Genomic DNA, 19,451 nt, shown 5'->3' with positions numbered 1-19,451 from the left:
TCTCTCTCTCTCTTTCTTAGTCTTAGTCTCTCTCTCTCTCTTTCTTAGTCTCTCTCTCTCTTTCTTAGTCTCTCTCTCTCTCTCTCTTTCTTAATCTCTCTCTCTCTTTCTTTGTCTCTCTCTCTCTCTCTTTCTTAGTCTCTCTCTCTCTTTCTTAGTCTCTCTCTCTCTTTCTTAGTCTCTCTCTCTCTCTTTCTTAGTCTCTCTCTCTCTCTTTCTTAGTCTCTCTCTCTCTCTCTCATTCTTAATCTCTCAGTCTCTCTCAGTCTCTCTCAGTCTCCCCCTCCCCCTCCCCCTCCCCCTCCCCCTCTCCCTCTCCCTCCCCTGCAAGAAGTCGGTGAAGGAAGAAACTCGATGCACCCACTGAAGTAGCGCTGTGGGTTTCCCTGAACCCACCCCGTCGTTAGAGAAATAAACGCGGGTAAAAACCCTCTTTCAAATGTATGGGTTCAGACAAACCCGCATCGTCGTTAGAGAAGTAAACGGTAAAAACCCTCTTTCAAATGTATGGGTTCAGACAAACCCGCATCGTCGGGAGTGTGTAGTCAAAAGCGGCATCCGGCAAAGGTTAACACGAGAAGGACTATAGTCTTAATGAAGCAAATGATATTTACAAACTACACTTCTACATATGTGATGTATTGAACATGGTCATATCGTGTTTGTATGTGTCGTTTCTGTGTTAAATTGCTTTCTGCATACAAAGGAAAGAAGCGAGTTCGAACGCCTGTAGTCAGTATCTGTCACGGATAACGCTCGACGCATGCGCGTGTTCAGGTCGCTGGTTACTGTGTTTGCAATAGAAACACCACCCGGCAACCCGGCTTGAATATCGGGATAGAGACGGTAAGTGTATTGTGCAGCAAAATAGTAGAAATTTTGAATCACCCAAAGCTCAACATGCCGAAAACAATCATTTTTCCTGGTTCGACTATAGTAGTTTGTGATCGTAAACTATGCTTTTCTGACTTCCAGGCGGTACGTGTATGTGTGGCAACATATCAGGCACCTTTTTGTCAGTCAGAGCCTAAAACAGAAACATTTGTTGATATTTTTTACCGCTGGTAATTTTTGACTGTTCTAACTCCTGACATTCTGAACCGGCGGAGCCGCGCCGGCAACTCCACTTTTGGATCAACTGCCATCATCACAAATACGTACTATTCTTCACTTGAAGTGGAACGACCGGTGCGACATTCGCAACAACTTTATTGTGACCGTCTAACATGTCAACATGAAGAAGCACGCTTTAAAAGAGACCCTGTTATATCGTTCCTCCACGTTACTGGCCCTACTCAGTCTGTGTCCCCTAAAGCGAATATTGATTGTGAATGAGTAGAATGATATGTCATATAACCTGTATTGCTTATCCCCACTCTGCATTGAAGTGCACATTGTGTTTACTCAATAACCTGTCATACGTCTCTAAGGCGAATGTCGGCTGAACCATGCACCCTTTCCCTGTTTGAGACTTGTATTTTCGTAACAGGTTTTGCTTAGTCTGACTTGAACGGTGTAGCGATGGCAGCTTTCCGCCTCTGTCACTGTGACCTTTCCGACTCGATACTCGAGACTGAAATGTTGTTTCCTTGTCAAATTAAAGAAGTATACTTATTTAAGGACGAAAAGCATGTCAGTTTCTTGCACGTGAAGGAAATTGGGGGTGAAATTTAATAGATTTCACACCAAAATTCGATTTCTTCGAAAACATGTACCTGTCGGGCGCAAAGTAAGAATCCGGGGCAGAGTTGGAATAATCGGGATTTCCCGAAACCTCAATTGATTTCCAACAAAGCGTCGCATTTCCGGAAACAAGCTGCCTCGTTTTAGAAATGGCAACCCTTCGGCTAGCACAAAAAAAGTATACCCTATTCACAGGTCATGAATAAGGTATATGTAAAAGCAAGGTCTTACACAGGGGAAGTCTTGAATTGGGGGCTTGGGGGGGGGGGGGGGTACACTGTGTAACAATTCTCTGACAGTCAGCGCATGCAGCTAGCTAGTTGCTGTTGCACGGTCTCGATCTGTTTTGAACACAATTCTTTTTTTCAGAGTAGAGTGTTAGTTTTTAACGACAGGCTGAAATCATCTTTAATTTGAATCAACATTTTGCAACAATCAATCACATCATGATAGCACACATACTTTCACATTACGTTTCATGAGCCTAGATTACAATGCAGTGACAAGAGCCTAGGCTCAGTCAGTAAAGGGAAGTAATGTTGCATCTGCAGTCCAGAGAGACTGTGTGAGTTTAATATATATAATCAATTACGACTGAATAAAAATCATTACAATTGATAGTTACCAGTGAGAAGTTATATCGGAACACTCTTGTTGTGTTTTTATTGTTGTTGTAAAATGTAAGATGTGAACTGTGACGTTAAATATTACGTCAAATTGGTGCGTTTTGGTCGAGTGGAATGTGACGTTGATCTGTGTTGTTCCAGCCCGCCGAGGTTGTCAAAAGTGTTTTTGTTTTTTGTAATTCGGTTGGTTTGGTGCGTTATACAATGCATCTGCATTTTCGAGACTAAGCATGGATCATTTTAACACACAAGGATCATTATAGGCCAACATGACTTGCATTATTTTACATCGTATTCTAAGAAAGACCAGAATTCTCACTGTGCGCGCGGTACATTTCTAGAATCGCGTATCGCAAAGTTGGAATTCCTACAATGGTGGCCATTGTTGGAATTCCCACAAAGCGCAGGTCATTTCCGGAAAAGCGCAGATGACGAGATGGGTCGCAACATACCGATCGAGTGGTTACGTCCCTTGAATGAGAAGGGAAACATTTTAGGATGAATCGAATTTCTAGGTGTAAATAAAAAAATTGGTTGAACAAATTTGACCCCATATATGTAAAGTACCCAAGGTCGATCGTCAGTACTATCAAAGGGTGTTTTTGTTGTTGTTCAGTGTGGAGTTTATGCAAGATCAACAAGGCCGAATCAGAAAGGTGACATCGTTACACCGGAACACACTCTGCGCTTTTGAGCTGACACTCACACAAAGAACAAGGTCATTCATCTTTGGAATGCACACGCAGCCATTTACATTCATGGGACACGATTTCTAAAAGTATTCAGTATTATATTTCATATTTGGGTCAGGGATGCTTCGCACTGATAATCACCGAATGCAGGGGCGGATCAGTTGCTTTGTAAGGGGAGGTGCACTTTGAATCGAAAGTGAATGTGATGGGCGCGAAGTGCCCGAATTTGCTAGGGGGGTCCGGGGGCATGCCCCCCCTGAAAATTGTTTGGCCCAAAGAAGCAAAATGGTGCCATCTGGTTCCATTTGAACTTAGAAATGGTCATAGAATCAGCTTTCCAATTTTATTTTATTTTTTTCGGGGGGGGGGGGGGGGCACGTGCCCCCTGTGCCCCCCCCCCCCTCGTCCGCCCCTGGAATGGGCAGTAGGCCTACTTACTTACTTAGGCCCTTTGCCCCCAGCGGAGCATAGGCTATTGACGACATTTCTCCGTAAGAACACATAATTATGCACGTTGGGCTTTACTGACACGATTAAAGAAGTATGTCCACAGGCGCCAGTAAGAAGCTTTAAGTCGTATACTCCTACTATGTAAGTGTGCAATAAAGCTACATGACGGAAACGTGGCTTATTTCCACTAGCACGACTTAACTATAGCGCGATACAACTAGCGCGACATTCCACGCCGCGCGGGACTTGCACCAGCGCGACATCCTAGATCATCCTACAAGCCCCACAACCACTAGTGTGTCATTTAATCACATACTATACATCACGGGGGATAACCTGTCAAAGGCCGAACAGAAGCCGAAGGCCGCTCATGACACGTGTAAAGGCAAGTTTTGTCTGTTTTCTAGGTATTGTTTGATTTATGTCGGGATTTAAGGTAAGCTACTGATTCAGCGATGACTAAATTTGTTTCTCGATGCATAAAAAGTCAGGGAGCGATTGATATTTATATTTGCCCGTAAATAGCCTTCAAAGCTGAAAATGTCCGCGATCGAGCACCGGAAATGGCTGTTCGATGGGTATTGCAAGTAGAAATGTGCTTTATTTCACCAAATCAGCTCGTATTTGGTGTGGGTACGGGATTCTAGAGGACGAAGGAGTCATAAGAGGTGCAAAGAAGTGCTATTTGGGAGTAGAATAAATCTTCCGAGACAGTAGACAAGAGAAGGTCATATTTGAGAGATGCGCGTAGGCCGATTGTCTTTCCGACAAGCGAATGATACAGCAGATTAATCATTCGTTTTGACCAGAAACCTAGTCTCTAGTTTTTATGAATGAGTTTTTTAATTAAAACAATCACGAGAACTCTCTCGCTTAGCCTAATGGCTGTTCGATGGGTTTCGCAAGTAGAAATGTGCTTTATTTCACCAAATCAGCTCGTATTTGACATCGGTTTGGTATATATATATATACTAGAATGAATACCCGCTTCGCCGGGTAGCCGGCTTCGCCGGGAAGAAGTACTTAGAGCCGTACGCCGGCTTCGCCGGGTCCGAACAATGAACCCGCCAAGCTTAGGTCCCTCCCAGATTCGTGGAATGCAGCACGAAAATGATTCAGTGGCCATAATGCCATTCCTGACCATATCGAGTCCCATCCTTGTCGACGAATGTAACCGTGTTAATCACCTTTGGAGGCGAACTCCACTCAAACAGGATTGAGCAATTTAGAGCTTATCTCTAAGCCCTTTTGATCTGTTATGGCTTCTCAAAGGAAGGCCAGTACATACAAATACACAAAAGCCGCCAGACCACATCACAAACAGAACTGAACAATCCACAGGTGTTGCCCACATAGAGAGAGAGACACACACACACACACACACACACACACACACACACAAACACAGAGAAGCCGTATATATAGAGAGATAGATGACAGTGTATTTTTCGCGTGGCTATAAATTGATTCGACCTTTGCACTTTTACAGTGAGGATAATTTACGGGTCCAATTTACGTTCTGGACAAGGCGGTGACCTTCTAAAAATAGAAACAGAACGCCGGGAATATCCGAAGATGCCCCACTCATACTATAGTGCACCATACGAAGGAAGGGAGGTAAACGCTGAAAACCTGGAGAAGATAAGGAAGAGTTACTTATAATGGTGAAATGAACACAAAAACCAAAATCGGTTCAGCGCTGAGAGCACGTGTTGAAATATCTCATCGATGATATTGTGTCCGGGGTGTAGCTGAATACGGTGTCCAAATTTGAAAAAGATCCACCGAGAACTTTGGCGTTGTGATGTGGTGTAGCGGCTTTGGTGTGTCGGTATGGGGGCCCGGGTAGCTGAGGTGGAACCAAAATCGGTTCAGCGCTGCGCGCTGAGAGCACGTGTAGAAATATCGACCAGGTTGTGTCCTGTCCCGGGTCTACCTGAATATGCCCACCAAATTTGAAGCAGATCCATCGAGAACTTTGGCCGTGCATCGCGAACTCACACACAGACACACAGACACACAGACAGACACTAGTCGTATATATATATAGATATATATATTCTAATCCTACCGCGAACTGGATAGCAGACGCGGCACGTCTAATGTGTAAACATGAGGGCTGAGGGGGCACTGATACCATAGGGGGAACTGAGGGGGTTGGGGGTGAGATCCCTGGCCTCAGTGGAGGGGACACCATAGTATGACGGCATAATTGCGACACAAGTAAAAATTACATATATCACTTCCACATTGATAATTTACTAATTACCAATGACATGTATAAATATCAATGCGGAATTACCTATATAAACGCACAACTATGACTATTTCTAACGTTTGAGGCTGTTATGCAGTCAGGAAAATTATCCAAAAGGAATATTTACTTCTATAACTGCAGCAGAAAGTATCTAATTCAACCCACACAAGTGTTGTTGTTTTTTCAAACATGTAGGTCTACTTCTTGTGGGCGTCAGGTTTGCCTGACTACAGAGAATGCACCAGGGTGTATTTGCCGGTGGTTTTCTCGGATCTTGCTCCTTGTAAAAACCATTTTTGACTCACATGCGAAGCAAAAGTGAGTCTATGTACTCACCCGAGTCGTCCGTCCGTCCGTCTCGGCGTCCGTCTGTCCGGAAAACTTTAAACGTTGGATATTTCTTGGACACTATTCAGTCTATCAGTACCAAATTTGGCAAGATGGTGTATGATGACAAGGCCCCCAAAAACATACATAGCATCTTGACCTTGCTTCAAGGTCAAGGTCGCAGGGGCCATAAATGTTGTCTAAAAACCAGCTATTTTTCACATTTTCTCTGAAGTTTTTGAGATTTAATACCTCACCTATATATGATATATAGGGCAAAGTAAGCCCCATCTTTTGATACCAGTTTGGTTTACCTTGCTTCAAGGTCAAGGTCACAGGAGCTCTTCAAAGTTGGATTGTATACATATTTTGAAGTGACCTTGACCCTGAACTGTGGAAGATAACTGTTTCAAACTTAAAAATTATGTGGGGCACATGTTATGCTTTCATCATGAGACACATTTGGTCACATATGATCAAGGTCAAGGTCACTTTGACCCTTAAGAAATGTGACCAAAATAAGGTAGTGAACCACTAACAGTGACCATATCTCATGGTAGAAAGAGCCAATAAGCACCATTGTACTTCCTATGTCTTGAATTAACAGCTTTGTGTTGCATGACCTTGGATGACCTTGACCTTGGGTCAAGGTCACATAAATGTGTAAAGCAGTTCTTAGTGTATGTCATTGCTAGGTTTAGCTGAAGGTCAAGGTCATGTAAAGGTCAAGGTCAAGCATGTGAGTCGAATGGGCTTTGCCCTTCTTGTTCTGCATGATCTAAAAAACAAACAGAAACGGCTACAGGAAATGCACATACATTTATATTATCACAGATATTTGTAACTTCTGGAGATTTTAGTAAATGTATAATATGTGTGAAGACATCATGCAATGAAATGAGTAATTTTACTTTTGGTGCTACTATGCTGCCATACATCACTTTGGAGAGTTTCCTCTTTAGTCGGCTGGCCGGCAAAGTTACCAGCGGCAGAGTCCGCGGCTGCCCCCTCACCCTTTCTTTCAAGGCGTACAATTCCTTGCCGTGGCACACCCCTCCCCCTCCCCGGTGAGTAGACATAGAGGGGCAACCGTTAATAGCCACCCCCCCCCCCCCCCAAACCCGGGCAGAGACACAGAGTGCAAAACGACGCTTCCAGGCAACATCTGCTGCCACTCCACCCCCCCCCCCCCCCACTCCACCCGGGTACCATGTGTTATCAACAGTTTTCTATTATTTCAACAAGTGAGAGAAGACTTTCCAACAGGCCAAAAAGAAACTATGAGAGAGAGATAACTTTATTTTACAAGGATAAAGATTTAAGGGTAAGCGAGAGAGTTCTCGTGATTGTTTCAAGTAAAAAACTCATTCATAAAAACTAGAGACTAGGTTTCTGGTCAAAACGAATGATTAATCTGCTGTATCATTCGCTTGTCGGAAAGACAATCGGCCTACGCGCATCTCTCAAATATGACCTTCTCTTGTCTACTGTCTCGGAAGATTTATTCTACTCCCAAATAGCACTTCTTTGCACCTCTTATGACTCCTTCGTCCTCTAGAATCCCGTACCCACACCAAATACGAGCTGATTTGGTGAAATAAAGCACATTTCTACTTGCAAAACCCATCGAACAGCCATTTCCGGTGCTCGATCGCGGACATTTTCAGCTTTGAAGGCTATTTACGGGCAAATATCAATCGCTCCCTGACTTTTTATGCATCGAGAAACAAATTTAGTCATCGCTGAATCAGTAGCTTACCTTAAATCCCGACATAAATCAAACAATACCTAGAAAAAACTTGCCTTCACACGTGTCATGAGCGGCCTTCGGCTTCTGTTCGGCCTTTGACCGGTTATCCCCCGTGTACATGTACTATCAAATTTACAGGCAAGGTGTTAATTTCCTGGTTTTGTGAATGTACTGTAAAATATATATGTGCTCTTAATTCTATATAATACCGTTCTGTTTTGAAACATTCACGCTTTCTTCTATAACCAAATTTATTGACGAAGGTCAGAGTAGTCTCTATAGTCTCTACTAGCTGTCTCTGTACGCACAATACCACACCACTGTCCTCGCCATCTAAAACTTGCCACGTCTGCATTCCCCATGTCTCGCCCCTCCTTTCCTCTAATCAGTCTTCCTACTTCCTATTAGTAAAAACTTTCCCCTTCTGTCGAACTCTCTTCTCACACTCACTTTCATAAACTTCATTACATACAGCGGAGGAATATTTTCTATTTGACAACGATGTCTAATGTCAATGAACTGTGCAGAGCTAAAAGGTTTAACTGATTCCAATAATGACCCCCGAGATCACAGGTTTCCCTTCCCTATCCCCAAACAAGTATACGGTGTATATTAGAATTGCGAAGGGGAGTCTTCCAGGCGTTTGCCTTTGGCAAACAATGTTCATTCCTTTTTTTCCCTTTTGTGTGAATGCATATATTTTCATGAAATGTACAATGAACTTTCTTGTTACCTATCTGACAGATTGAGGCATCAGCATCATGGCAGCAGCCTACCCCGACCCTGACAAGGACGGTCAGCCTGACAGTACAAGCTTGTCCACCACCTGCCTTGTGTGCGAAGACGACTACATCGAACCAAAAATGTTGCCCTGCGCGCATCGGCTGTGCCGGAAGTGCCTGGTCACGTGGTTGACGTCCAGCAAATCTGCGCCGGCCTGTCCGCTGTGCCAACAAGCGATTAAGAAAAAGCCCACGAGGCAATTAGCGGCCTCTGCTTCCGATCAGAAAGCGAACAGCTCACTTGACGCTATTCTTGATGATCTTCCCACCGACATTGTTTTGGCTGCCCTTGTCTCTTGCACGAAGAAGCTTCGCCCGCCGGTGTTCTGCGATGTCTGCAACAGAAGGGAGACAGCCACAGATTTATGTCTGGAGTGCGGAGACCGTCTTTGTTCCGGTTGCCTCAAATACCACAGTGCCATGGGTGCGACCCGGAACCACGACGTGAAAAAGATATCCACACTGACTCCCCGGGACCTGGCTTTTTCAAGACGGGAGATGTGCTCAATCCATCCTGACCAGTATCTGGAGGTATACTGCCCATCGCATGGTCAGCCACTTTGCTTCAAGTGTTCCGCTGCTGACCACAAGAGCTGCAAACCTGCTGAGACTGTAGCAGACGCCGCAAAGCGACAGCGAGGGGTATGTACGATCAATGTCTTATGAATGAGTGTCCTCCTTTCCACGTAAACGATCGTGTACAACACAAATTTGCCAAGACTTTTACAGGGATCAGAATGGACACTTGGCATAATACCTTTTTTGTTACAGCAGAAGTAGCTTGACAACATTACCATGGGTGTTATTTACAATATTAATGAAACAACAAGTTTCAAATCTGCACAGGATACGGCAATGCGGTAGAGGTTTGGTATGTGTCAAAGTTAGAAGGATAATCGTATCCTATGTTTAAACCTTGGACGGATATGTGTTGATGTACATGATTGTTAAAAAACCAGAATGGTAAGCTGTTGGAACGTTTAATTTATGACAAAACAAGCATTACAATCAACATTACAATCACAAGTACAATCGCAATTTAATGGGAGTTACATATTAAATCTGTTATAGCAAAATGCTGTACACTAGTAGCTTGCTTACGATCTTATAAATATATACTAGGCAGATATAAGCTTTAGAAATAATGTACAAATCCTTCATATTGCCACATTTTGATTATGCTTATGTTCTCTGGGATAACTGCCCTAAGGAGTTAGCCACCGAGCTTGAAAGTATCCATTTAGATGAAATTCGAACCATTGTTGGAGCAGTCCGCGGTACAAGCCATCAACAATTGTACGATGAGTCAGGCTTTATTTCATTATTAGAGAGGCGTAAACGTCATAAATTGATATTTCACAAGATCGTTCTTTCTTTTCTTTCTTTATTTGGTGTTTAACGTCGTTTTCAACCACGAAGGTTATATCGCGACAAGGAAAGGGGGAGATGGGATAGGGGAAAGGGGGGGGAGACGGGACAGAGCCACCCGTTAAGCGCTTCTTGTTCACAAAAGCACCAATCAAAAAACTGCTCCAGGGGCCTGCAACGCAGTACAATACATGACCCCACTGGGAGAATGCAAGTTTCCAGCACAAAGGACCAAACACCTCCCACATACTGCCTGACTAAATTCTTTACAAACATTGACCACATTCTATACAAGAACCACCTAACAAGGGTCAAAGGAGAAACAGAATCCGTTAGTCGCCTCATACGACATGCGGGGTGCAGAGAAATAAGGATGTGGAAAAGAAGACTTTTGGTAAGTGAAATAAAGGTGATGGATCCAGTCAGGTAGAAATAAGACAACAAGAAAAGAATTGGAAAACTGCAGGGAATAGTAGGGAGAGTTTTCTTGGAAGGAAATATAGGTGAAAGGACTGGTAAGGCAGAAATAAGACAAAAGAAGAGAAGAAACAGAACCGTTAGTCGCCTCTTACGACATGCTGGGTAGCATCGGGTAAATTCTTTCTAGTCCCAACCAATATGGGACTCCCCCTAACCCGCGGGGGGTCAAGATCGTTCACCACAAGGTGCCAAACTACTTATTTGCGTTATTGCCACCATTAATATAAACTAATAATCCATATCACCGGCGCAGACCTCTAGACAGGAAAGTTCCATCGTTTAAAACTGAATCAAGTTATACAGAAACTCATTTCTCCCATATACAACACAACTCTGGAATTCTTTACCAGACTCTATAAAACTTAGTGACTCCCTAAGTGAATTTAAGCACTTTTTGTCAAAAAACGATTTAAGTCCGCCGTGTTATTTTTATTCTGGAGATCGCATGTCACAAACAATTCACTGTAAGCTCAGGTTATATATAAGTGATCTTAATAACGATCTAATTGGTACAGATTCATCTTGTGACTGCGGATTCCCGTCCGAAACCGTAAAACACTTCATATTCGATTGTCCAAATTATCGCGAAGCACGTCAAGAAATCATACATACCCTCCCTAGTCACATCATTCACCTCCCCCACCTTTTAAACGGAGACAGACAGTATTCTCTAGATTTGAACAGAAACATTGTTTCCACAGTACACTTGTTCATTGAACGTTCAGGCCGCTTTGGGCAAACCAGAATCAATGCTCCACAAGCCGGACAACAACTTTAATTTCTGCACATCTCCTACCCATCCCTCTTCTTTTTATTCCCCTTCTTCCCCTCCTTCCTTCCTTTTACTGTCTTTCTTTATAATCATTATGCAACGTTTATTACGTTATTAATATATTTGGTTTATTGAGACGAATTGTTCAGCGGTTATCGCCTTACGTTGTATTGTCATGCAGGAACACCACTATAAGCTTCTAGCTTGTTGCTGTTACCTGTGTATTTTGTATACATGTCATGATTGTAACCTTTGTTAAAATAAACTTATGTTTAAACCAATTTAATTCAAAATTCTGCTCAAACGTAATATCTGTCCAACTGTATTGGTCCTAAAGCTGGTGACTAACCAAAACCAAAAATATAAACTTTGCCAAAACATTATTGCGACAAAATTCGCACTCAAATTAAAGCATTAATTCCCGTTTTATTTCATTCAAACGTTCTATGTCAGTTAAGGTCGTCCACTTGACTATCTGGATCACCTTTCGGATTAAAGTTTTCTTTTAAAGGTATTACGTTACTGAAGCTCAAATAAAGGTACCCTCAAAATTGACCAGAAAAAAACGGAAGGGACCAATTAAAAATCTACCGGCACGGTTGGCCTAGTGGTAAGGCGTCCGCCCCGTGATCGGGAGGTCGTGGGTTCGAACCCCGTCCGGGTCCTACCTAAGACTTTAAAATTGGCAATCTAGTGGCTGCTCCGCCTGGCGTCTGGTATTATGGGGTTAGTGCTAGGACTGGTTGGTCCGGTGTCAGAATAATGTGACTGGGTGAGACATGAAGCCTGTGCTGCGACTTCTGTCTTGTGTGTGGCGCACGTTAAATGACAAAGCAGCACCGCCCTGACCCTTCGTGGTCGGCTGGGCGTGAAGCAAACAAACCAAAATTAAAAATCTACGAAAAATCACAATAGGCACAACTTTGCGACGTTTACATACGAGAAGAAAGTCAAATCAATTATCTAGATGCAATACGAACAATCATCGGAGCTGTCCGCGGAACCAGTCACTTTAAGCTTTACGGAGAATCTGGACTCCAATCATTATCTGAAAGGCGTAACCGTCATAAACTAACAATGTTCCATAAAATTACTCACGACAAGACCCCCCCCCCCCCCATACCTACAAGCAGCACTCCCACCTCTCGTAGCAGCCAACAACCCCTACCATAGACGCTGCCCCTTAGAACGAAGTATACCCCCACATCGAACAGAAACGTACAAAACATCCTTTTTTCCTTCGACAACAGTACTCTGGAACCAACTACCTGAACAAATACAGTTAACCGACTCCCTCGGGGAATTTAAACATTACTTAACAAAAGACGACACACAAATTCCCGTTTACTTCTACAGTGGCAGTCGACAAACACAAATAATCCACACAAAAATGAGACTTAATATCAGCGATCTAAAGAAAGACTTAGTTGAGCGACACCTTGCGGAAAATAGCGTATGCGACTGTGGTGATGGAACAGAAACTGCAACACACTTCTTACTAGAATGCCGTTTACACTTAGCTGCAAGAAACAACACAATCAACAAACTAACCAACAACTTCATACACACAGATATTCTACTTCATGGAAACCCCTACTTGCAAACAAAAATTAACAACAAAATCTTTTTAACAGTGCAGGAATTTATTGGACAGTCCGGCCGTTTCGAACAGATAAACATGTAAAGTGAAAACAAAATCGATACGTCTACTCGTCTCTCTCTCTTTCTCTCTTTCTCTCTTTCTCTCTCTGTCTCTGTCTCTCTCTCTCTCTTTCTCTCTCTCTCTCCCCCCTCTCTCTCTCTCTCACTCTCCCCCTCTCTCTCACTTTCCCCCCCCCCCTCCCTCCCTCTCTCCCTCCCTATCTCTTACTCGCTAACACCATAAATATTATATATGTATTCTAAAACTGATTTTTGTTTTGATGTACAATTTTCATTCAATTTTCTTTTCATGTTTGCTTGCTTTTCATTTAAAATGTACCCTCCCTAATCACATAATTCACCTCCCCCACCTTTTAAACGGAGACAGACAGTATTCCACAGATTTGAACAGGAAAATATTTTCCACCGTACACTCGTTCCGTTCAGGCCGCTTTGGGTAAATCAGAATAAATGCTCTACAAGCCGGACAACAACTTTAACTTTTGCACATCTCCTACCCATCCCTCTTCTTTTATTCATCTTCTTTCCCTCCTTCCTTCCTTTACTGTCTTTCTTGATCATCATTATGCAACGTTCATTACGTTATTAATAGATTTGGTTTATTGAGACACATTTTTCAGCCGTTACCGCCTTATGTTGTACTGTCATGCAGGAACACCACTATAAGCTTCCAGCTTGTTGCTGTTTCTGTGAACTTTGTATACATGTCATGATTGTAACCTTTGTTAAGATAAACTTATGTTTAAAACAAATCAATTATCTACACAGAACGTGTGGTTTTGTTTAGCTAACTCACGTATTGTGTGTGCTATGCTATTCCTACTGATGTAGGTGTCGATCGCATGAGCGGTCAAAAACGGGAGGACCAGCGTGCCCTTTCTTCAGGCCTGTACCCCACGCTTCTTCTTCTTCTTCTTCTTCTTCTTCTTCTTCTTCTTCTTCTTCTTCTTCTTCTGTCTAATGATTTATAAATTCTGTTTGACCTCGAATAGAGGGAAACGAGTATTGTTCCCGATAATCTATACAGATGCGATATGTACCAGGAAACTCACGAAGCAGCTCATATCCCTTTACATTTTCAGATTGTTGAAGCTCAGGTGGGCAAGTTGAACCAGGCCATAGCAGATGTGAAACGCGGCGAGTATGTATACACAGAAAGTGTGAAGAAATGCACCGCAGACTTGGCAGCACTGATCATCCGTCTCAACGAAGCCTTGAAGGTACAATACAAAATCTATAATTTTAAATATGATTTTACTGTTTCAGAGGAGAAATTATATTGCTATTAATGTACGAAGCTCATCTGAGCCCCCAGGAGAGTCTTAGTAATCCTGGTAAAATTTCAAGGTTACAGTGGCCAGCAAAAAAACCAACCTTCTAGGCAGTTCATAAAGCTAGAGGGGAGGATTATTTTTTTCTTATTTATATATTACACATAACAAAGATGAGTCATTCAAGCGTTTCCTTTCATTGTTTTTTTAATTCATTATGCATATATATATATAGGCACCTTTCTTTGTTTTCTAATTGGGATTGAATTATTTGTTCATGTCCTTCTTGTTGAAGGCTAGGGAGAAGCAGCTTCAAGCACAGATTGCCAGCACACAAATGCCACTCAAGCAGGACCTCCAGCGTAATGGAAAAGAACTGGAAGAATGGAAGACACAAGCAGCTGCCAATAAGGTCCTGGTCACCGAGATGATGCTGTCTGCCAGTGACGTCAGCTTGCTGCGTGTCTCAGGCTCATTGGCCGCGCGGGCTGCGCGTTTGACTGCTGACGTCACGCGAAGTTTGGCCGAGACTAGAAACCAACGACTCGTCCTTGACATTGACCAGTATGACGTACTGAGGGTGGAGGAGCTTCTACGTGACCTTGGGACAGTTGAGCTGACCGAGCAGAAGCAGGTATGAGATATATGAACGGGCATATATATGCCTCAGTCACTCACACATACACATACACACACATACCACAAACACTCACGCAGGCAAGCACGCGCGTACGTACGTTCACACACACACACACACACACAAACACACACACACGCACACACACACACACACACACACACACACACACACACACACACACACACACACACACACACACACACAGAGGATCAGTGGCTGGGTTTAACTTTAGTGATGAAAGTCTTCATGCGTTTTGCATACTGATGCTGCTACTATTAATATACTACTGCTGCGAAACGTTATATCACTGCTAGCATACTTCTTCAGACATTGCTGATCTTGTTGATGCTTCTGCTGTAACCCTCTCAACTTTAACCACTAGCTCCTAGAATCTATTGTAGTGAAACAAATGACTGGTACATTAATTCTTCTTGACGCTTTTCAATGAGAGTGAACCATTCTTACGTCTTTTCCTCAGACCCAAGGACCTGTTTCGTTCTTGCCACCGGAACCAAAAGCATCAAAAGGTATGTCGTTTTCTTGATCACACCCTCGAATTGCAGCTTCCCGGGAGTTCACAAGATTCTTTACTGTCACTCTGCAGGCATATGTTCACTCTTAAAAAGGATGACAAATACCCCTAATTGTAGTCGCTTGTTGAAACTTTAAAAGCACATTCCTAATTCCAGTGTAAACACGACTCATTATCTCAGATCTGGTCAGGCATTTGCATGGGATATAACACCCTCCCTCCATTAGGACACATACCAAAAATCAACAGCTTGGTCGCTCTCTGTAGAGAGCAGACTTTTTGTTTTGCCGAATTGACTTCTTAAAGAGGCACTAATAGTTTTAGGGAAATTAATTCATCCAACAAAAATTGCCACTCTGCACAGAAAGTAGTCAAGATGTTGATTTTCGGTATGTGACCAAGTAAAAGACTGGGCAGATCTGAGATGGTGAGTGGAACTAGTTTCACGGGAAGGAGTCATCCTGAACTCAGGTCAAAATGAGTTCCTTCCCTTCGGGTCTCATTTATCCCTGACAGGATGCCTTGGTTTTCTTTCTGTGGGTAAGACATCGAATTTTTACATATTTAGAGCTTTTCGTAATGTGTTATTGATATAAGCAGATTCGCGATTCGCAATCGTCGATAATGATTTTTCATGGTGTTGTGTAATTTTTTTTAAATCATCACCATTCTTTTTCAACTTTTACAACTCAGAACTTTGTTGTCTAAGGTCAACCTTACAGATTATGGAAAGAGAAGCTGTAATACGGGTAAGAACTGAAGAAACGAAACACCTGGCTTTATGAATTCGAACCGGTGCAACATGCCGTTAATACACAGAATGGGCTTTTACTGAATTTGTCGGCCCACAACACATTTTTGCAAATGTGCACATCCATGATACTGGGTAACAGTTACAAAATCAGTGAGTGACTAACTTTGCTGGTCTATAAACTTGCTCTCACAAAACCCTGGACTCGGTTGATGGTTTCATGTGATGTATGACAACTTTGTCTGATGAAATAAAACGTGTTTGCAAAATAAGTTGTGTTTGTGATTTTTTTTTATAATAATTTTGTTTGTCGAAGCATGTCCTCAAAATGGCGCTCAAAAATGGGACATAATAAAGCTTCTCACTTCTATGCACTGGTGTTTTTGCTAGAAACACGAAAGATCATTTGTTGGGGCACATGGTTTTAGGTTAGGACACATTTTTCCAATAAAAAACACAGAAAATAATATAACACTTAGTTATTTCAGATGGAATTGAAAAAAACAAGTCGCGTAAGGCGAAATGACTACATTTAGTCAAGCTGTCGAACTCACGGGATGAAACTGAACGCACTGTATTTTTTCACCAAGACAGTACAGCTTCGTCAATCCCCGCGAGAAGGATATCGCTCACTTCCCACGTGCAAAACGTAGTGATATTGACACGCCAGATTAGCGCGGTAGCGTATTGTGCTAAGCAGGAAAGCGCGCTTTTCTGTATTCTTGTTAACTTTCTGAGCTTGTTTTGAATACAACCTATCATATCTATATGTTTTTGGAATCAGGAAATGATAAAGAATAAGATGAAATCATTTTTGGATCGATTTCTTAAATTTTAATCGTAAGACTAATTAATCTATTTTCGTTAATTGTGATCACATTTTAAGAGTAAACATGACATATGTATATATTTTTAGATTCAGAATGTGATGAAGAATACGATGCAATCAATTTTAAATCTGTTTGCGAAAAATCGATTTTAATGACAACTTTAATGAGCAAACTCATTAATTAAATTTTAAGCTCCCAAGCTGAAATGCAATACCAAAGTCCGGGCTTCGTCGAAGATTACTTGACCAAAATTTCAACCAATTTAGTTGAAAAATGAGAGCGTGACAGTGCCGCCTCAACTTTCACGAAAAGCCGGATATGACGTCATCAAAGACATTTATCAAAAAAATGAAAAAAACATCTGGAGATACCATACTCAGAATCTCTCATGTCAAGTTTCATGAAGATCGGTCCAGTAGTTTTCTCTGAATCGCTCTACACACACACACACACACACACACACACACACACACACACACACACACACACACACACACACACACACACACACACACACACACACACATACACCACGACCCTCGTCTCGATTCCCCCCTCTACGTTAAAACATTTAGTCAAAACTTGACTAAAATTAATGTAAAAAGCCTTGTCGTAAGTTACTTTCGTTTTCATAAATGCGTTAGGGCGAATGAATTGTCTAAAGTATTAACGCGCACACTTTACAGCAACAACATTATTTTGTATGTTGGATTATAACTTACTTCATTAATCGAGCAATAGATCTTTCAAAAATATCAACGATCGGCGATAAACGCAGACGATTTTCCGATCTCGCTTGGTTTCATTTCCTTCTGTAATGTACGCAAAGCACACGACCCGACCCACTTGTCAATGTGTTGTGATGACGTAGATGCTCGAGAACCTTCCAATTTATGTCTTTGTAATATCTGATTGAAAACAGGTCTTTTGTATGTGGACAAGCCTGTTGAAGTTTGATTATTGACACTTTTTGTCAAAGTGCTCATGTCCCCTAACTGTTACCCAGTATTATGGACGTGCACACATGATCTTGTAAATAAAGAACTGATAAGTTCTTGTTTGCAGGTGCTGTAGGTACATCCACGCCTGCCTTGGATCCATATGATGCTGAATTTCGACAAACTGGCTACATTAATATAAACGGAATGGGATTTGACATATGTGAAACAAACGACAGGATTTGTGTCGCTGACAAGGATACAGTACTACTGGCAGACAACGTCTCAAAATCGTTATTTTTCATGCGCACTTTTCATCCCTACAACAACGGTAAAATCGCCACACTGAAGTGCAACATACGAGATATATCTAATCTTGAACCTGGATTGGTTGCTGTAATGACAGATACCACGTTCCTATACCTCGTCAAAGTGGAAGCGCAAGGATGCTCTGTCAGTGAGGTCCCGATCCCAAAACTGTACAACGCTGCAGCACCTGGTCTGCAAGATTGCATTATTGCCAGCCCAGAGAGAGAGGGAGATACGCTGGATATCATCAGCCGAGCAGGACATCTGCTGAGAACAATACAATTTTGGAGGCCACATGGGGGCCCATTTTTTCCAAGCAAAATGTGCCGCTTTGCTGACCATGTACTGTTGGCTTCATTTAAAACCTCATATATTCTCAAATTCAGTCTGAAGGACAAAAACCGAGTGAGTTTGTTTTACGGATGCCCCTGCAAACCACAGAGCCTGTATGTAGACCACTTGCACAATATATACATCACAAACAATGGCTACGGTGTCAATATTATGAACAGAAATGGAGAGTGGCGATATGCAGGGGTGTTCAATGATGGCTCGATCGTTGTCACAGAAGATCTGAAGGCCTTTTCCCTGCACCCTTCTACAGCAGGCACGGCCGAAGTAATCGTGAGCACCCTCACAAAAATGTGAAGATATGTCAGCCAATGGTTGGACGTTAACAAAGCAGTTAGCTGGAGAGAGAATATCACGACTAGACACTGAAGATAATGATTGTTTGTGGTTCGCGATGACACCAGAATAAGCATTTAGTAACGGATCATATAAAATATTCATCAAGTTCTGTGAAAAGTACCTCATCTTTAACCTTTACCGGATCACGCTTTGGACTACACAGTCCGGTTGACGTGGGTCGTGTACGGCCCAAACTTTCTAAAGAAGTATTCAACGTAAAAAGTGTGGGTCGTACATGACCCACGCCATCCGAATAGGGATAAACTCTTTATCACCTCTTTGTAGAGTATGGGTCGTACACGACCCACGCCATCCGAATAGGGATAAACACCGTATGCACGACCCACAACATCCGGACTGTGTAGTTCAAATGACGTCATTATTTGTTTGTTTACAAAGATATATCCTTTAAAAATTGGTCGGTATGAAGAATCTATGGTGTTTGAGCATTACATGAAATCGAAATCAAAAACTCCCGATAGTTTTGTAGATACCGACACTTTTGTGAGGCCCTGGGTCGTCCACGACCCAGGAAGCACGGTACAGGTTAAATTTGATGTAATTAACTGTTTTGATAAGGATATCCGTTTTTGCTCCTAATATTTTGAGCATGACACTTCTGTTTGTGATAACAGGGATAA

At 42.4% G+C, this 19,451-nt stretch overlaps 1 protein-coding gene across 1 annotated transcript; it reads left to right on the top strand.

The window, feature by feature from the left end:
• Nucleotides 1-8,546: 8,546 nt before the first annotated feature.
• LOC138945853 (E3 ubiquitin-protein ligase TRIM33-like) lies at nt 8,547-14,760 on the top strand. Its single transcript, XM_070317370.1, has 3 exons — nt 8,547-9,209; nt 13,932-14,069; nt 14,416-14,760. Exons 1-3 carry the CDS (start codon nt 8,547-8,549, stop codon nt 14,758-14,760), a joined length of 1,146 nt encoding a protein of 381 aa, XP_070173471.1.
• Nucleotides 14,761-19,451: the final 4,691 nt, after the last annotated feature.

The sequence above is a fragment of the Littorina saxatilis genome, linkage group LG13 (assembly GCF_037325665.1).
Source record: "Littorina saxatilis isolate snail1 linkage group LG13, US_GU_Lsax_2.0, whole genome shotgun sequence".
In the NCBI taxonomy this organism is placed as follows: domain Eukaryota; kingdom Metazoa; phylum Mollusca; class Gastropoda; order Littorinimorpha; family Littorinidae; genus Littorina; species Littorina saxatilis.
The sequence above is the reverse complement of the archived record's forward strand: the minus strand, read 5'-3'. Positions and strand labels throughout refer to the sequence as shown.